This window comes from Acomys russatus, chromosome 3 (assembly GCF_903995435.1).
Source record: "Acomys russatus chromosome 3, mAcoRus1.1, whole genome shotgun sequence".
Taxonomy (NCBI): Eukaryota; Metazoa; Chordata; class Mammalia; order Rodentia; family Muridae; genus Acomys; species Acomys russatus.
In genome coordinates, this window is record NC_067139.1 from 26,647,211 (window position 1) to 26,660,306 (window position 13,096).

General features: G+C 39.8%; 1 protein-coding gene across 1 annotated transcript in view; it reads right to left on the reverse strand.

Annotated features, from left to right (window-relative positions):
- Nucleotides 1–13,096, reverse strand: part of Ranbp9 (RAN binding protein 9) — a 77,222-nt gene that overhangs the window by 18,371 nt on the left and 45,755 nt on the right. Inside the window, exons 5-8 of the mRNA XM_051170591.1 lie at nt 12,124–12,146; nt 4,819–5,003; nt 1,671–1,783; nt 267–375 (exon numbers count right to left, since the gene is read on the reverse strand). Of these exons, the coding sequence (XP_051026548.1) occupies nt 267–375; nt 1,671–1,783; nt 4,819–5,003; nt 12,124–12,146 (430 nt within the window). The remainder of the gene's footprint in view (nt 1–266; nt 376–1,670; nt 1,784–4,818; nt 5,004–12,123; nt 12,147–13,096) is intronic.

A 13,096-nucleotide genomic window follows, 5' to 3' on the forward strand; every position in this document is an offset into this window, starting at 1 on the left:
AAGGAAACAAAAGTATCATGTGCTTAGAGACCTTCAAACAAAGTACCTTTCCACTTTTGTTCACACATGCTAAGCATCTACTCTGCCACTAAGGTGTATATCCTTAGCTCCACATGTTTCTAAAAATATCATCTAAATGTGCTGTATTATAAAATTATATGTAAATATCTGAAGCAAGGCTAGACAAAAATCAAAACTATGAATCATAAAGATATTTTTTATTTTAAGATATATGACACATAAAATAACATTTTACTAAAACTCACTTTAATGTGAAAAGGAGATTAGGATTTCTTTCAAGTAAACTTGGGTATAGCTGTTGTGTTGTTTCAATGGCTTCTCCCATGCGTCCCGCTAACACCAACTTCTGAATTCCTAATAGAAGAAAGCAAAAATTAACTCTACAAAAGCAGAGGCAACCTTAAATTGCCCCAGAAAATAACAGTGAGAACTCCCAAAATAATTATTGTTAAACTTTTTCTAAAATTTTGAAGTTTAGATTGGAAAACCCAAGGAAAAAAATCCAGACATTAAAAATTAGAAAAACACAAGTATCTTTAGAGACGACTTAAAATATCACTAATAAATATCTAAGTATTACAGGGTAAACATCCACTGAGCAGTATCCTATTTTCAAACAGTAAGATTTAGAAGACTATGTTTTAAAGAAATAACACTTAAAATGTCTTACCGGACCTTCTAACTTGGGACCAGAACACCAGCCTTTGAAAAGGTCAGAGATTTGCTTAAGTCACACTCTCCTGGGTGCGTGTATTAAGGCAGTGAGAAAGACCAGCATACTGTGTGCTGTGCCATGCGGCAACTGCCATTACTCTAGCCATCTTACCTATAGAAGAGTCTCTCACTCATCATAGTTTTGCCTGTTTGCTGTTTCATCTTTCCACTCAGGAAATGTCATCAGGTGGGATCTATTCTAATGGGCTAACAGCACTGACTTTAGAATGTCTAACTTACTGTGGTTGTCAGGCTGCCCTGCCCCAATGAAAAAAGTATCAGCACTGTCCAGCACAAAGCCCTAAGAAATACATACTTATGACCAACACACCACCTAAGTTTAGGCAGTAAATTAGGAGATTTAAATTTTTCTCAAGGAATAAAAGTTATTTCATATACTATCTCCACTGTCTCATCACAACTGGAACCAAACAACAAAACAACACTTTCTTTGTATCGAGTGCTTGCTTCTTAAGCGTAAGGAGGCTTTCTCACCCCATCCTCCACCCACCAGGTGCTGACACCAAATCCAGAGCATCAGCTTCATCAAGGACCTTCAGCCTAACCCACAGAAAAACAGAAATGATAAAGGCATTTCTTTTTAAAGTTTTACAATATTATTTCTACATCTAAAACTCTAGTGTGACTTTTTAAAACACATTTTCAAAACTGTCAGTAAGTGTGGCATGAGGATGCGAGGCTCAAGGTCAGCTTGGACTACATGAGCCACGGCCTCAAATGCAAGGGCTCCCACCCCAACCACAAACCAAGACACAACAACAACTCAAAAAGTGAAGGAAAGTAAGTCCAGAAGATCCATTGTAAAACAATATATTGGGCAAATTTCTAATTACAAAAGTAAGTTTTCTAAAAGTTAAAGCAACCGAACTTATTACTTAAAAACAAGTATTTGCCATGCACTACAACGTCCTTACTTTGTCTATTCTTAATGGAAGCTAATTCTTCTAGAACAGTCTGGTCTGTAGATCTGGCAAAGGCCTCTGCTGTGGCACAGTACCCGTGGTGGACTAAATACGATGAAACCATTCTTAAAACAAAGAGAAGAAACACATCTTTTAGTCAGGAGAATGCATGTTTCAGACTACAATCTCATTTAACATCTAATCTGGGATTAGAGAATCAATCTAATTCCTTAAAGCCAGGCTCTTCTACTTTCAACTTTAAAGATAAGTTAAAAGTAACATTTTGTTCTAGTTATGAATAGTCCAAAAGATAATTTAAAATAAAGCCAAAGGCATTAAAATCATCTTTTAAAAATTTAATTCTTGGATCCCTATTAGCTCCTGGTTCCTTCCTCCCCTCCCTCTACAGGGTTTCTCTGTGTAGCCTTGGCTGTCCTGGACTCACTTTGTAGACCAGGCTGGCCTTGAATTCGCAGAGATCTGCCTGCCTCTGCCTCCCACAGTGCTGAGATTAAAGGATGTGCCACCATTCCGGCTCATTTTCCTCACAGGGCTTTTTCCTATTATTCAATCCTACTTTCTCTCTCTCCTCAATTTTAGATATCCCAGGAACATGTTGACGCCATGTAAAACGCCCAATTTAAAGATAACTGATTAATACTTGGTGTTCTGGTGTTCCACCTACTTTTTGTGCTCATCAGTCAAATGAGATGAGATCTCAAAGTGTGAAAAGAGACAGTGATGTGAGCCCAGAGAGAATTGCCCAGAATAAAATTCCACAGGGAAACAATTAAACAATGAGGAATCGGTCAATCAGTCTTGCAATTAATTTGATTGTTACAAACAAGAAATAAATTGTGTAAGACTTACAGACAATAACAGATCTAAGACAACAAGATTGTTTTTAAAAGCCACTAAGTGGTTAAAATACAGTTAGTAAAACTGGTAATCCAACAATATTAATCAAAATTCTATTATCTCTAACTACTTAACAATATCCAAAAAGGTTTTCTTACATTTTTTTTTTTTTTTTTTTTTTTTTTTAAGATTCATTTGTTTATTATATACACAGCGTTTTGTCTGTGCGCCAGAAGAGGGTACCAGATCTGATTATGGATGGTTGTCAGCCACCATGTGGTTGCTGGGAATCGAACTCAGGACCTCTGGAAGAGCAGTCAGTGCTCTTAACCTCTGAGCCATCTCTCCAGCCCCTTTTCTTACATTTTTAAGCTCAAGAAACTTGCAATTATAAATACGCTTTCAAGACTATGGCACACTGATGGTATCTTTCAAGACTATGCACACTGATGGTATCTTTCAAGACTATGGCACACTGATGGTATCTTTCAAGACTATGCACACTGATGGTATCTTTCAAGACTATGGCACACTGATGGTATCTTTCAAGACTATGGCACACTGATGGTGTCTTTGAAGACTATGGCACACTGATGGTGTCTTTGAAGACTATGGCACACTGATGGTGTCTTTGAAGACTATGGCACACTGATGGTATCTTTCAAGACTATGGCACACTGATGGTATCTTTCAAGACTATGGCACACTGATGGTATCTTTCAAGACTATGGCACACTGATGGCATCTTTGAAGGTCTTGGCTATTTTCTTGGCTTAGAGATTGCAATCAGAGTGATTTTTAGCTAAATGGTATTTAATTTTTGTATATATACCATCTACATCAGTCTTTAACAACTGTCACTTAATACTAGTGACATCCAGGCACTGTCCTTTAAGACTTTTGGCAGATGTATAGTCTAAAATTTTAAAGTTGACTGTCATAGGAAATTCAAATTTCCTGCTGTTCCTTAGAAAAGTCTGTAAAATAAAGCAAAATCTAAAGCCACTAAAAAGCTCTTCCTGATAACAGATTTAACACTTTCCTCTCTGCTTCTGGGCATCCTCCACTATTATTAATGAATTCAACGTATTTATGCTGCACTTGGGCTAACTCCACAGTCACTGCTCTTTGGTCTTCATTCCCTTTATCTTATCCTAAGTGTCTAATGGTAACTTATATAAGAAATAGTGGTAAAAAGTCACTAAGCCTTTTTATTTCTAAAATTACATTTATTTATTTATGTAGTGCGTGCATGCATGTGCACATGTGTACACACACACACACACACACACACACACACACACACACAATGGCATACATGCGGAGGTCAGAGGACAACTTTGTAGGAGTGGGTCCCAGGAATAGAACTCAGGTGAAAGGTTTGGCAGCAAGCCATCTTTTGCCATCTGGGTGGTGCTATCTTCCCTCCCCAAGTTTTTAAATTTTAATTTAATTTTGAAGTCTTTTGGGTAGAAGAAGCCTATGGGTAGATTCTTGAATAGGAACAACTGCAATCTCCCAAGTGGTAAGTACAGAGTAACGAAGAGGTTCTCTCCAGGCACTGGAGTCGTCCTGCTAACACTCAGACAGAGCAGCCCACACCACTCTGCCCTGGAGGATGGAGTGCGCACATTCTGGCTGTACTCTCATACTTCTCCACATGGAGAGTAAGCATCAGACAACTGTTCTTTTCCTCCCTATACGTTTGAACTACTGTTGAGGAAGATGCTCAGGTCATGTCCCTAAATCACAGAGGCCACAATGTAAGATCTAGGTCACCTCTAAACTAGCTTTTTTTTTTTTGGTCAACATTATTATACACGTAGCCGCATAGCCTATAGGTTTCACTGCGTTTTTTTTTTTTTTTTTTTGCTTTTTCAAGGCAGGGTTTCTCTGTGTAGCCTTGGCTGTCCTAGATTCACTTTGTAGACCAGGCTGGCCTCGAACTCATAGCGATCCTCCTGCCTCTTCCTCCCGAATGCTGGGATTAAAGGCATGTGCCACCACACCCAGCCTACTGAGTCATATTATTAAGGATAACAAATTAGTGAAATATTGTTATGATCAAGTGTCACTTTATTTCCTCCACCCAGTTAAGTCACACAAATACAACTCTGTGCAAAAATCAACACTATCTTATTCCAACTGGTTAATTACTTTTAAGATAAATATCTAATCAGTAGTGCACACAATTAGAATTTAAACTAGACTTCTGAATACAGATCTTTGAATTAAAAAAGAATAGTTTGCCTTATAAACACGTAGTGTTTAAATCTTTACATTCAAAATTGCTTGCTCTTACTTTTGTATCATGGTCTGCCACTCTCCTTCTCGATCCCCAATGGGAAACCGGTCTATCTGGGCCTGTATCTTGGTTCTCCATTCTCGCATGTAGTCTTCTATATCAAACACAAAAGGATGTTGCCCAAAGTTGGCATCAACCACTTCTCCTGGTGTCTGAAGCCCAACAGTAGGATACAAATTTGGCTGTAAGACAACATATATCTTTAATTATCTATTGATTGTACAATAAAGGCTTCATTATCTTTGCAATGCAAGAGTAGAACCATAAATTTACTTCATGAATATTTTAAAATCTCAATCAAATACTAGTGGAGGACAACTAAAACAAAACACATTATGTGTTGGGTGAAAAATGTTATTTCTTTCTCTCTGATCATCAAGAAAATGTAAACAACTAAGACACTCCCATGAATCGATCTGGAATTCTGTTGCATACATAATCCATGTGGCACTGTATTTTTAATATACGAAAATCTAACTCATGCTCTTAAGAATGTTATATAATAGTTACAAAGCTTTAAAATTAACATACAACTCAGGATTATCTCAGTCTTTATGAGCTACATATCTAAAAAAAATGCACATTACAGCAAGTTCATAGACAGCACCATCTACAATTTATTACAGTCATTACCAGAACACTTGAAAGGCCTGCCTTTTACAAAGACAATGGTTAAAACTTGCTTTAAGCAAGACCCAGTGTCCCTATAGGAATTCTCTTTGTTTATAAAAATATGAACATTTCATGAATTTGAGGGTCATCCTTGTATTGTTCCAATTTTAGTGCACGTGCTGCTGAAGCAAGTATACTATAGGGACTCTTAATGCAAAAATAAAACCTCAAACATATAATTTCAAAGGAAGATGAGACAAACCTAAATATATAAACTGAAATATACCCTAAGATATTAAAATAGAAAAAAGCCAAATGTAAAAAGAAGCAGCTTCAAATATACAATGCCAGATTGCTTCTTTCTGCTGTTAGTAATCAACTGTTGCATGAAAAAGACCATGTACCGAGCGCTCACTAGACACTAGGTCCACTCCGGAGAATCACAGGCTCTCGCTGCCATCACACAGATGTGAGAACAGAGAAGCAGAAGTTAGACAACTTGGTCAGGGTTGCTCCACAAGCAAAGACAGAACTAGAGCAAGTGTCATCTTTATCCCTGTGATACCAAATCCTCCCCACTTTTAGTGTTTGGCTTTGTTTCTTTGCTTTTATTTGTAGTTACCACAGTATTTTTCACTACAAAACAAGGTAAAGATTAAAAAGAGATAAAGTGTGTGTAGAGATTTTACAGTAAATTGAGGGTGTATTTAAAAATAGCTGTTCAACAAGCAACAGAAATCATAAAGAAAACAGTATGTAAAAATAAACACAAAGTCCTATTAGATTACTATGATATATAGTAAGACAAAGTAGTGACTCTTTTTGATGAGGAGATTATAGTTATATGTGGAATATTTTATTATGACAGGTGCCACAGTAGCCTTGACCTCATGACAATTCTCCTGCCTCAGCTTCCCAAGTGCTAAGATTACAGATGTGATCCATCATTCTTACCTTTAACTCTTAATCATCAGAACAAATTAAAAAGTTTAAATGTAAAGCAAGTCACTCAATATAGTTTTCTCATTTCATCAGCTAGAAAACTTGAGACTTGAGACCCAATCCAAAAGCTCAGAGCTTGTTAATGACATCACAAAAATGGGGAGGAGGGAACTGTCTCTTTACTTCTAGCCTGGCAAACTTCTTATTAAAACCCATCATAGAATTACTACTTTTAAAACAAAAACATGCAAGGGACTAAAGACAATAAAGGCATCAACAAAATGGAAATACTTGTAATTTCAGGACAAAATCCACAAGCTTAAGGAGGTGGTTTACCATGTAGTTATATGCATTTAGAAGATAGATGGATAGAAAATTCCTTTTACAAAAAATTTTCATCCCTGCTGGGCAGTGGTAGCGCACACCTTTAATCCCAGCACTTGGGAGGCAGGGGCAGGCAAATCTCTGTGAGTTCCAAGCCAGCCTGGTCTACAGAGTGAGTTCCAGGACAGCAAGGGTTACACAAAGAGAAACCCTGTGGTGGGGGGGGGGGGGGGGGGGGAGAGAGAGCGCGCGCGGAGGGAATCTCAAACAGATTCTTTATCCATTCTTTGCTTGAGGGATATCCAGGTTGTTTCCAGATTCTGCCTATTATGAAAAAAGCTGCTATGAACACAGTTGAGCAAATGTCCTTGTACAGTGGAGCATCTTTCAGGTATATGCCCAGGAATGGTATGGCTGTGTCCTGAGGTATAATTATTCCCAGTTTTCTGAGAAAGAGCCAGATTGACTTTCAAAGTAGTTGTATAAGTTTGCACTCCCACCAGCAATAGAGGAGTGGAGTGTTCCCTTTCCCCTACATTCTCATGGTATATACTCACTCATAAGCAGATATTAGCCAGTTAATTCAGGGTAACTACATTGCAATACAGAGACTGATGCACCAAGAACTATGCATGGTGTGGACCAGCACAGTCTCCTTGTGGGTCTCGCAATATGGGGAGTAGGGATTTCTTCTGGCATGGACTCTGCCCCTACCCCACGTTTATCACCTTCCCCTGGAGGGGTGGCCTTGCCAGGCCACAGAGGGAGAGGTTACAGGTAGTACAGATGAGACTTGATAGGCCGAGGTCAGATGTTAGGGGAGGAGGGCTCCCCTTTCTGAGGACTAAGGGAGGGAGGGAGAGCCCCTGAGGGAGGGAGAGAAGGAGCTACAATTGGGATGTAAACAGATTAATAATAAAAATTAAAACAACAACAACAACAACTAATGCACATAATTCAAATTCATATTACGAATATTTCTTCTAAATAAAAATAGTAAAACAACAGAAAATACTTAATCTGTGGCAATTAGATTTCAAGTCAGCTCGTAGCCTTGGAAATTAGCATTGTTTCAGGTGATCAGGGAACAAAAGTGATGCCTCCGCAGTTAAAAGCACTTGCTGCTCTGCAGAGGACCTAGGTTCAGTTCCAAGTACCCATATGACAGTTCATAACTGTCTCTAACTACAGGTACAGCCTCTGCAGGCACCAAACATGCATGTGGTGTGCATATATACATGCGGGCAAAACACAATTAGACATAAAATAAAAAATTGAGAGCAGCTAACGACAACAAAAGAAATACGTATCTAATTTTAACTGAATTAGTATGCTGAAAAACATTTCTCAAACAGATGGGAATTGAGGGGAAATTTTTTTTGTTTTGTTTTGTTTCTCTAGACAGGGTTTCTCTGTGTAGCCTTGACTGTCCTGGACTCGCTTTGTGGACCAGGCTGGCCTCAAACTCAGTGATCTGCCTGCCTCTGCCTCCCGAGTACTGGGATTAAAGGCGTGTACCACCACACCCGGTGGGAAAAATATTTTTAAAAAATATATGGTCTAGGAGAAATCCTCAAGAAGCAGGGAAAGGATCACCATCCAGCCCAGTGGAGGCTACCGAGTGGACACTGTCTCAAACAAGCAATAAAAAGATGTAAGATTGTCAGAGCTGTGTAAACACACTCTCACCCATGAATGGGTTATGGTTAAGGAAAATTAAGGGTTTTGTAAATATACTCCTTTAGGATTCAATGCTCCAGTAACTCTAAGGAAATCGTATAAGGGACATACAAATATTTTCTAAGTAATCCCTCTAAGGAAAAGACTGGTTTTTCTTTTTTTCCCCTTGCAGGAGAAAAGTGCAGTGTGCAGAAGTCCCAGAAGACTATAGACCCCCAGAGACACTATCAAAGAAAGCCTGTAAAAGCTACCACCATATCTACCTTGGTCTCATTATAAATGGGGAGGCTACTACACCACATCAAAGTGGGACAGAAAACCACTAGAAGCAGACAAAAACCATGCATTGCCTAAAACCAGGTATGCCTTTGTTGAGTGATCACTACTGCAGTGACCAACAGAGAACCACTTCAGCACAGCAACAAAGCCCTCCAACAGTTACAGGTGAACCTTGGCAGTCTTTTTAAGGAAAGATCCTTCAACAGCTAAGGATGCCACCATCTTACCTAGTGGAATTTACCTGCAGGGTCTAGGAGATAGTTCAGTGGGTATGATGAGAGTTTGCTGTGAAAGCAGGAAAAACTGAGTCCCAGACCCCAGAATGCAAGCCCCTCAGTGTTGGGGGCAGACACAGGTGACTGCAGAAGCTCCCTGGCTGGAAATCTGCAAGCTTCGGGCTCAGTAAGAGCTCTAGAGGAAGACTCCTGATGTTTTCCTCCTCTGACCTCAGTGTGTATATGCTGCTGCTACCATAGATGTATACCTTCCCACACAAAATAACTCACACCTGCTTACTCTGCCACTCTGACTGTCACCACCACAAATGCTCTATTCAAACACTAATTCCTTTCATTTACACACTTGCTTATTGACACATAGTCACTATAGTAGTTTTCACTCTACAGTGTATCAACTTTTTGCTTGTTTTCTAGTGAATCATTTAACAGCAAAACAATATTCTGCTAAATCTACCTTAAGGGTTTTTTTTTCCCCCTACTCACCTCCAGTTAGTGCCCTATGTCTCTACTTCCCGTTGTAACCAAGGTTCTCCAAAGTCATCAACAGTCTCTTCCTTTCTCTATTAAGTTCATTCCTATCAAATGTTCTCCACTCTGCAAAAACTTCCTTGTCGTTGTCATTATGGACCACTATTCTTCTGAATGCAACAGTCTGGGTTCTCACCTGACAGGATACATCACAGCCCAGGTGCAGTTGATGGCTCCTGAGATTGTCTGAATGAACAATGCCCCCTATAGGCTTGGACACTGGAACATTTGCTCCCTAGTTGGTGACAGAGATGTTTAGGATGAAGTATGTCACTGAGGACAAGCTCTGAGAGTTCATAATCTCTTCCCTTCCAAGCTGTCTCTGCTTCGTGTGATCTCTCAGCCTCCTGCTCCTGTCATCATGCCTGCCGCCAAACTTCCTTGCCATGGTAAGACCTATCCCTTAGAACCACAAGCCAAAACAAACTCTTCCATAAGCCATCACTGGTAGTGATGGTTTATCACCATCTTAGCAACAGAAAATAAGTAATACAACTCCTCCCCTTGATTCCTATCTTCACCTGGCTTTCAGTATTGTCTTCCTTACCTCACTGATTGTTTCTCAACTTTTCTGATAGTTCCTTATTTTCTCCTAAACTCACCATGTCCTAGAAATCCATCTACTTCTTTTTTGTGTCAACACACACTTGCATGTTGTCTGATCCAATGGCCCAGATTCAGTGCAGGGAATTGTCTTCTACTTTGCAAACCCAGCTGTGCATGTGAACATACTTAACTCTCAGACCAAAGCAAATTACTCCCCTGCTCTCCCAAAATGTCCCAACAAATCCTGGTATGGCGTCTACCGGGGAGGCTATGGCAGGAGGATTGCTTGGGCAATCAAAGAGTGTAGGAGCAGAGAAAGCAACATGGAGAGATCCTGTCGTAAAAATAAAGAAACCAAGTGCTAGAGGACAGCTCAGTGCTAAAGCTTTTACCTACCACGAACAAGAATCTGGAGTTTGAGCCTCAAACACAAAACAATAAGCAAACAAAGAAAAGTGTTCTGCTTATCAATAATCCCAGCTCCAACGTCAATTCTTTTGTTTCTTATGCCTACCATCTTAACGTCAAGTCTTTTTTCTTATTAAAAAAAAAAAAAAGTATTTATGTGTATGGTGTACGTACACAAGATTACAGAAGGCAGAAGAGGAGGAAGAGGGTGTCAGCTTCCCCGGAGCTAGAGTTTTGTGTGTTTTCAAATGCTGATTTGAGATCTGGTTACTGCCCAGCCATATGCTTTCTTATGCATGTTGAGGTATCTCCTGTAACCATGTGATGATAAGGAATGTTCCCCAAGGATCCCTGACAGGCTAAATAAAGATGCTGAAGCCTGTGACTGGGTAGAAGAAACGGAGGCAGAGTTTGAGGTGCCAGGGCTTGGGGTTGAGAGAATTGGAAGATGAGCACGAGAGGAAGTGATGGAGGACAGGAAACAGGAGAGAAACGAGTCACCATGAGGCAAGATGGCAATGAGCATGCGCCTATAAGGACAGACTAATGGAGAAGAAGATACCCTGGGAATCATCAGATTGGCTTTTATGTGGGTTTTTAAGATGTTAGGATTAAAGTAGCTCAGAATCTGCCCAGCATAGTGCTTATAGCTTAATAATAAACCATAGCCTCTCTGTCTGCGTCAGTCACTACTTAAAGAAAATTGTTGCCATAATAATAATACTTCATCATACAGGAGTTATAAGCTGCCTCAATGGGTTCTGAGAACTGAACTCTAGTTCTCTGGAAGAACAATATGTGTTCTTAATTTATGAAAACATCTCTTTAGCCCCGAAATCCTGTCTTGAACTCTGCCTGTCCACTTTTCTCCCCACTGTCTGAAATATTCTACATACATAGATAGATAATACATACTTTACATAATACTGTACATGTCCACTGACTTACTCTGTCAAAACTCTCAGCTCAAGTTCCATTCTGAGCAAAGTGGCAGCTTCTACAACTGTCTTGCCCCTAGTATGCCTTATTTCTCTCTGAAGTACACAAACTCCTTCAAAATATCACAATTCACTATTTTCGTGTGCTTATTCTTTAATTTCCTTACCTTAGGCATTAAGCTTAAAACCCAAACCCAGAAAATCTTTACTGGCTGCCAAATGATGGCAAAAGCACAAGACCTGACGCAGCAGGTCTCCAACATGCCTTAGGTGAATGAACAGTTTCAACTGTACAAAAAAAAAAACCCTTACTAAAAAGCTCAAACATAACCAAGAAGCTTACTTTAAATGAACACATAGTAACAAACGAGTGCTTTAGGGCAGGGGCAGAGCTCAGTGTAGAGGAGTGCTCATTACACGGGAGGCCGCAGGCTCAATCCAGACATGCAGAAAGGGTTTAGGTCATCTCACCTATGCTGTGCAACAGGATGCAGTACACACGCACTTGGTATGAGTGAAACTGCGCTACATGTCTACTTCTAGTTTCTTGTACTTATTTAGTTAAAAATGAAAAACTTCCATCAAAAAATTATGTCTTAATTCCAGCACTTGGGAGGCAGAGACAGGTGGGTCACTGTGAGTTTGAGACCAACTTGGTCTACAATGTGAGTCCAGGACAGCCAAGGCTATACAGAGAAACCCTGTTTCAAAAAACCGGGGGTGGAGGGGCTGGCAGGGCGCAAGAGGTGGGGGGGCTGGGGGGGGGCAGGGGAGGCGCACGGGGAGAGAAAAAAATAATGTCTTACCGGTAAGTCAGTGAAAGCAATACCTAAAAAGAAAAAAGAAAGGTATTAGTGGCTTGTTTTTTCAAAGGCAGATAATAGTAAAAAGCTGAATATCTAACTAAAGCAAAGGAAGAAAAACTGAAAGAAACGCCTAATTTTCTCAACAGCACTAATGTCTATCTGGGTGAATGCCGTCCTGTTAGAGATCATCAGTCCTATTGGTCTTACACACACTTTATTTCTGGGATACTGGCATTACCTCTAGTTTTTAAATGATCTTAAATAAACCTTCAGGACTGTATGAATGAGAACACTGGTTGCAACAGTGTCAGATTTGATTGTTTCACCCAAAAGCTATTATTACCCACACCATCACTAAATGCTGGTCTAGATTTAGTTTTATAAAATTTTAGAGCTGAACACAGTGGTGAACACCTGTAATCCCAGCACTCGGGAGGCAGAGGCAGGCAGATCTCTGTGAGTCCGAGGCCAGCCTGGTCTACAAAGCAAGTCCAGGACAGCCAGGGCTACACAGAGAAACCCTGTCTCAAAAAATTAAAAAAACCAAACCAAACCAAAATGTTTAGATTGGAGCTCAGCAATACAGTGTATGCCTGTAATTCCAGCACTCTGAAGACAGAGGCAAACTGATCAGTTCAAGGTCATCTTTAGCACAACACAGCAAATTCAAATTGAGCTCTGGTACAAGAGACTCTGTCTCCAAAAAGCAAAAATAAATAAAAACCACTTTAGGTAAAAGGAACAGACATTTCCTGGTGTGTGTGTGTATGAGCACAAAAGTAAGCATTGTACTTATGTCTAAAACAGAACAGAACAGTTTCTTGACAGGACATAGTAGCTAATGCATGCCTATTATCCTAGCACTCAGACCACTGAGGTGCAGGGACCTCTATATGAGGCCAGTCTGGGCTGCATATTGACACCTTATCTCAAAAACAGAACAAAACAAAAGAAATCCATTCTTTCTTGAGAG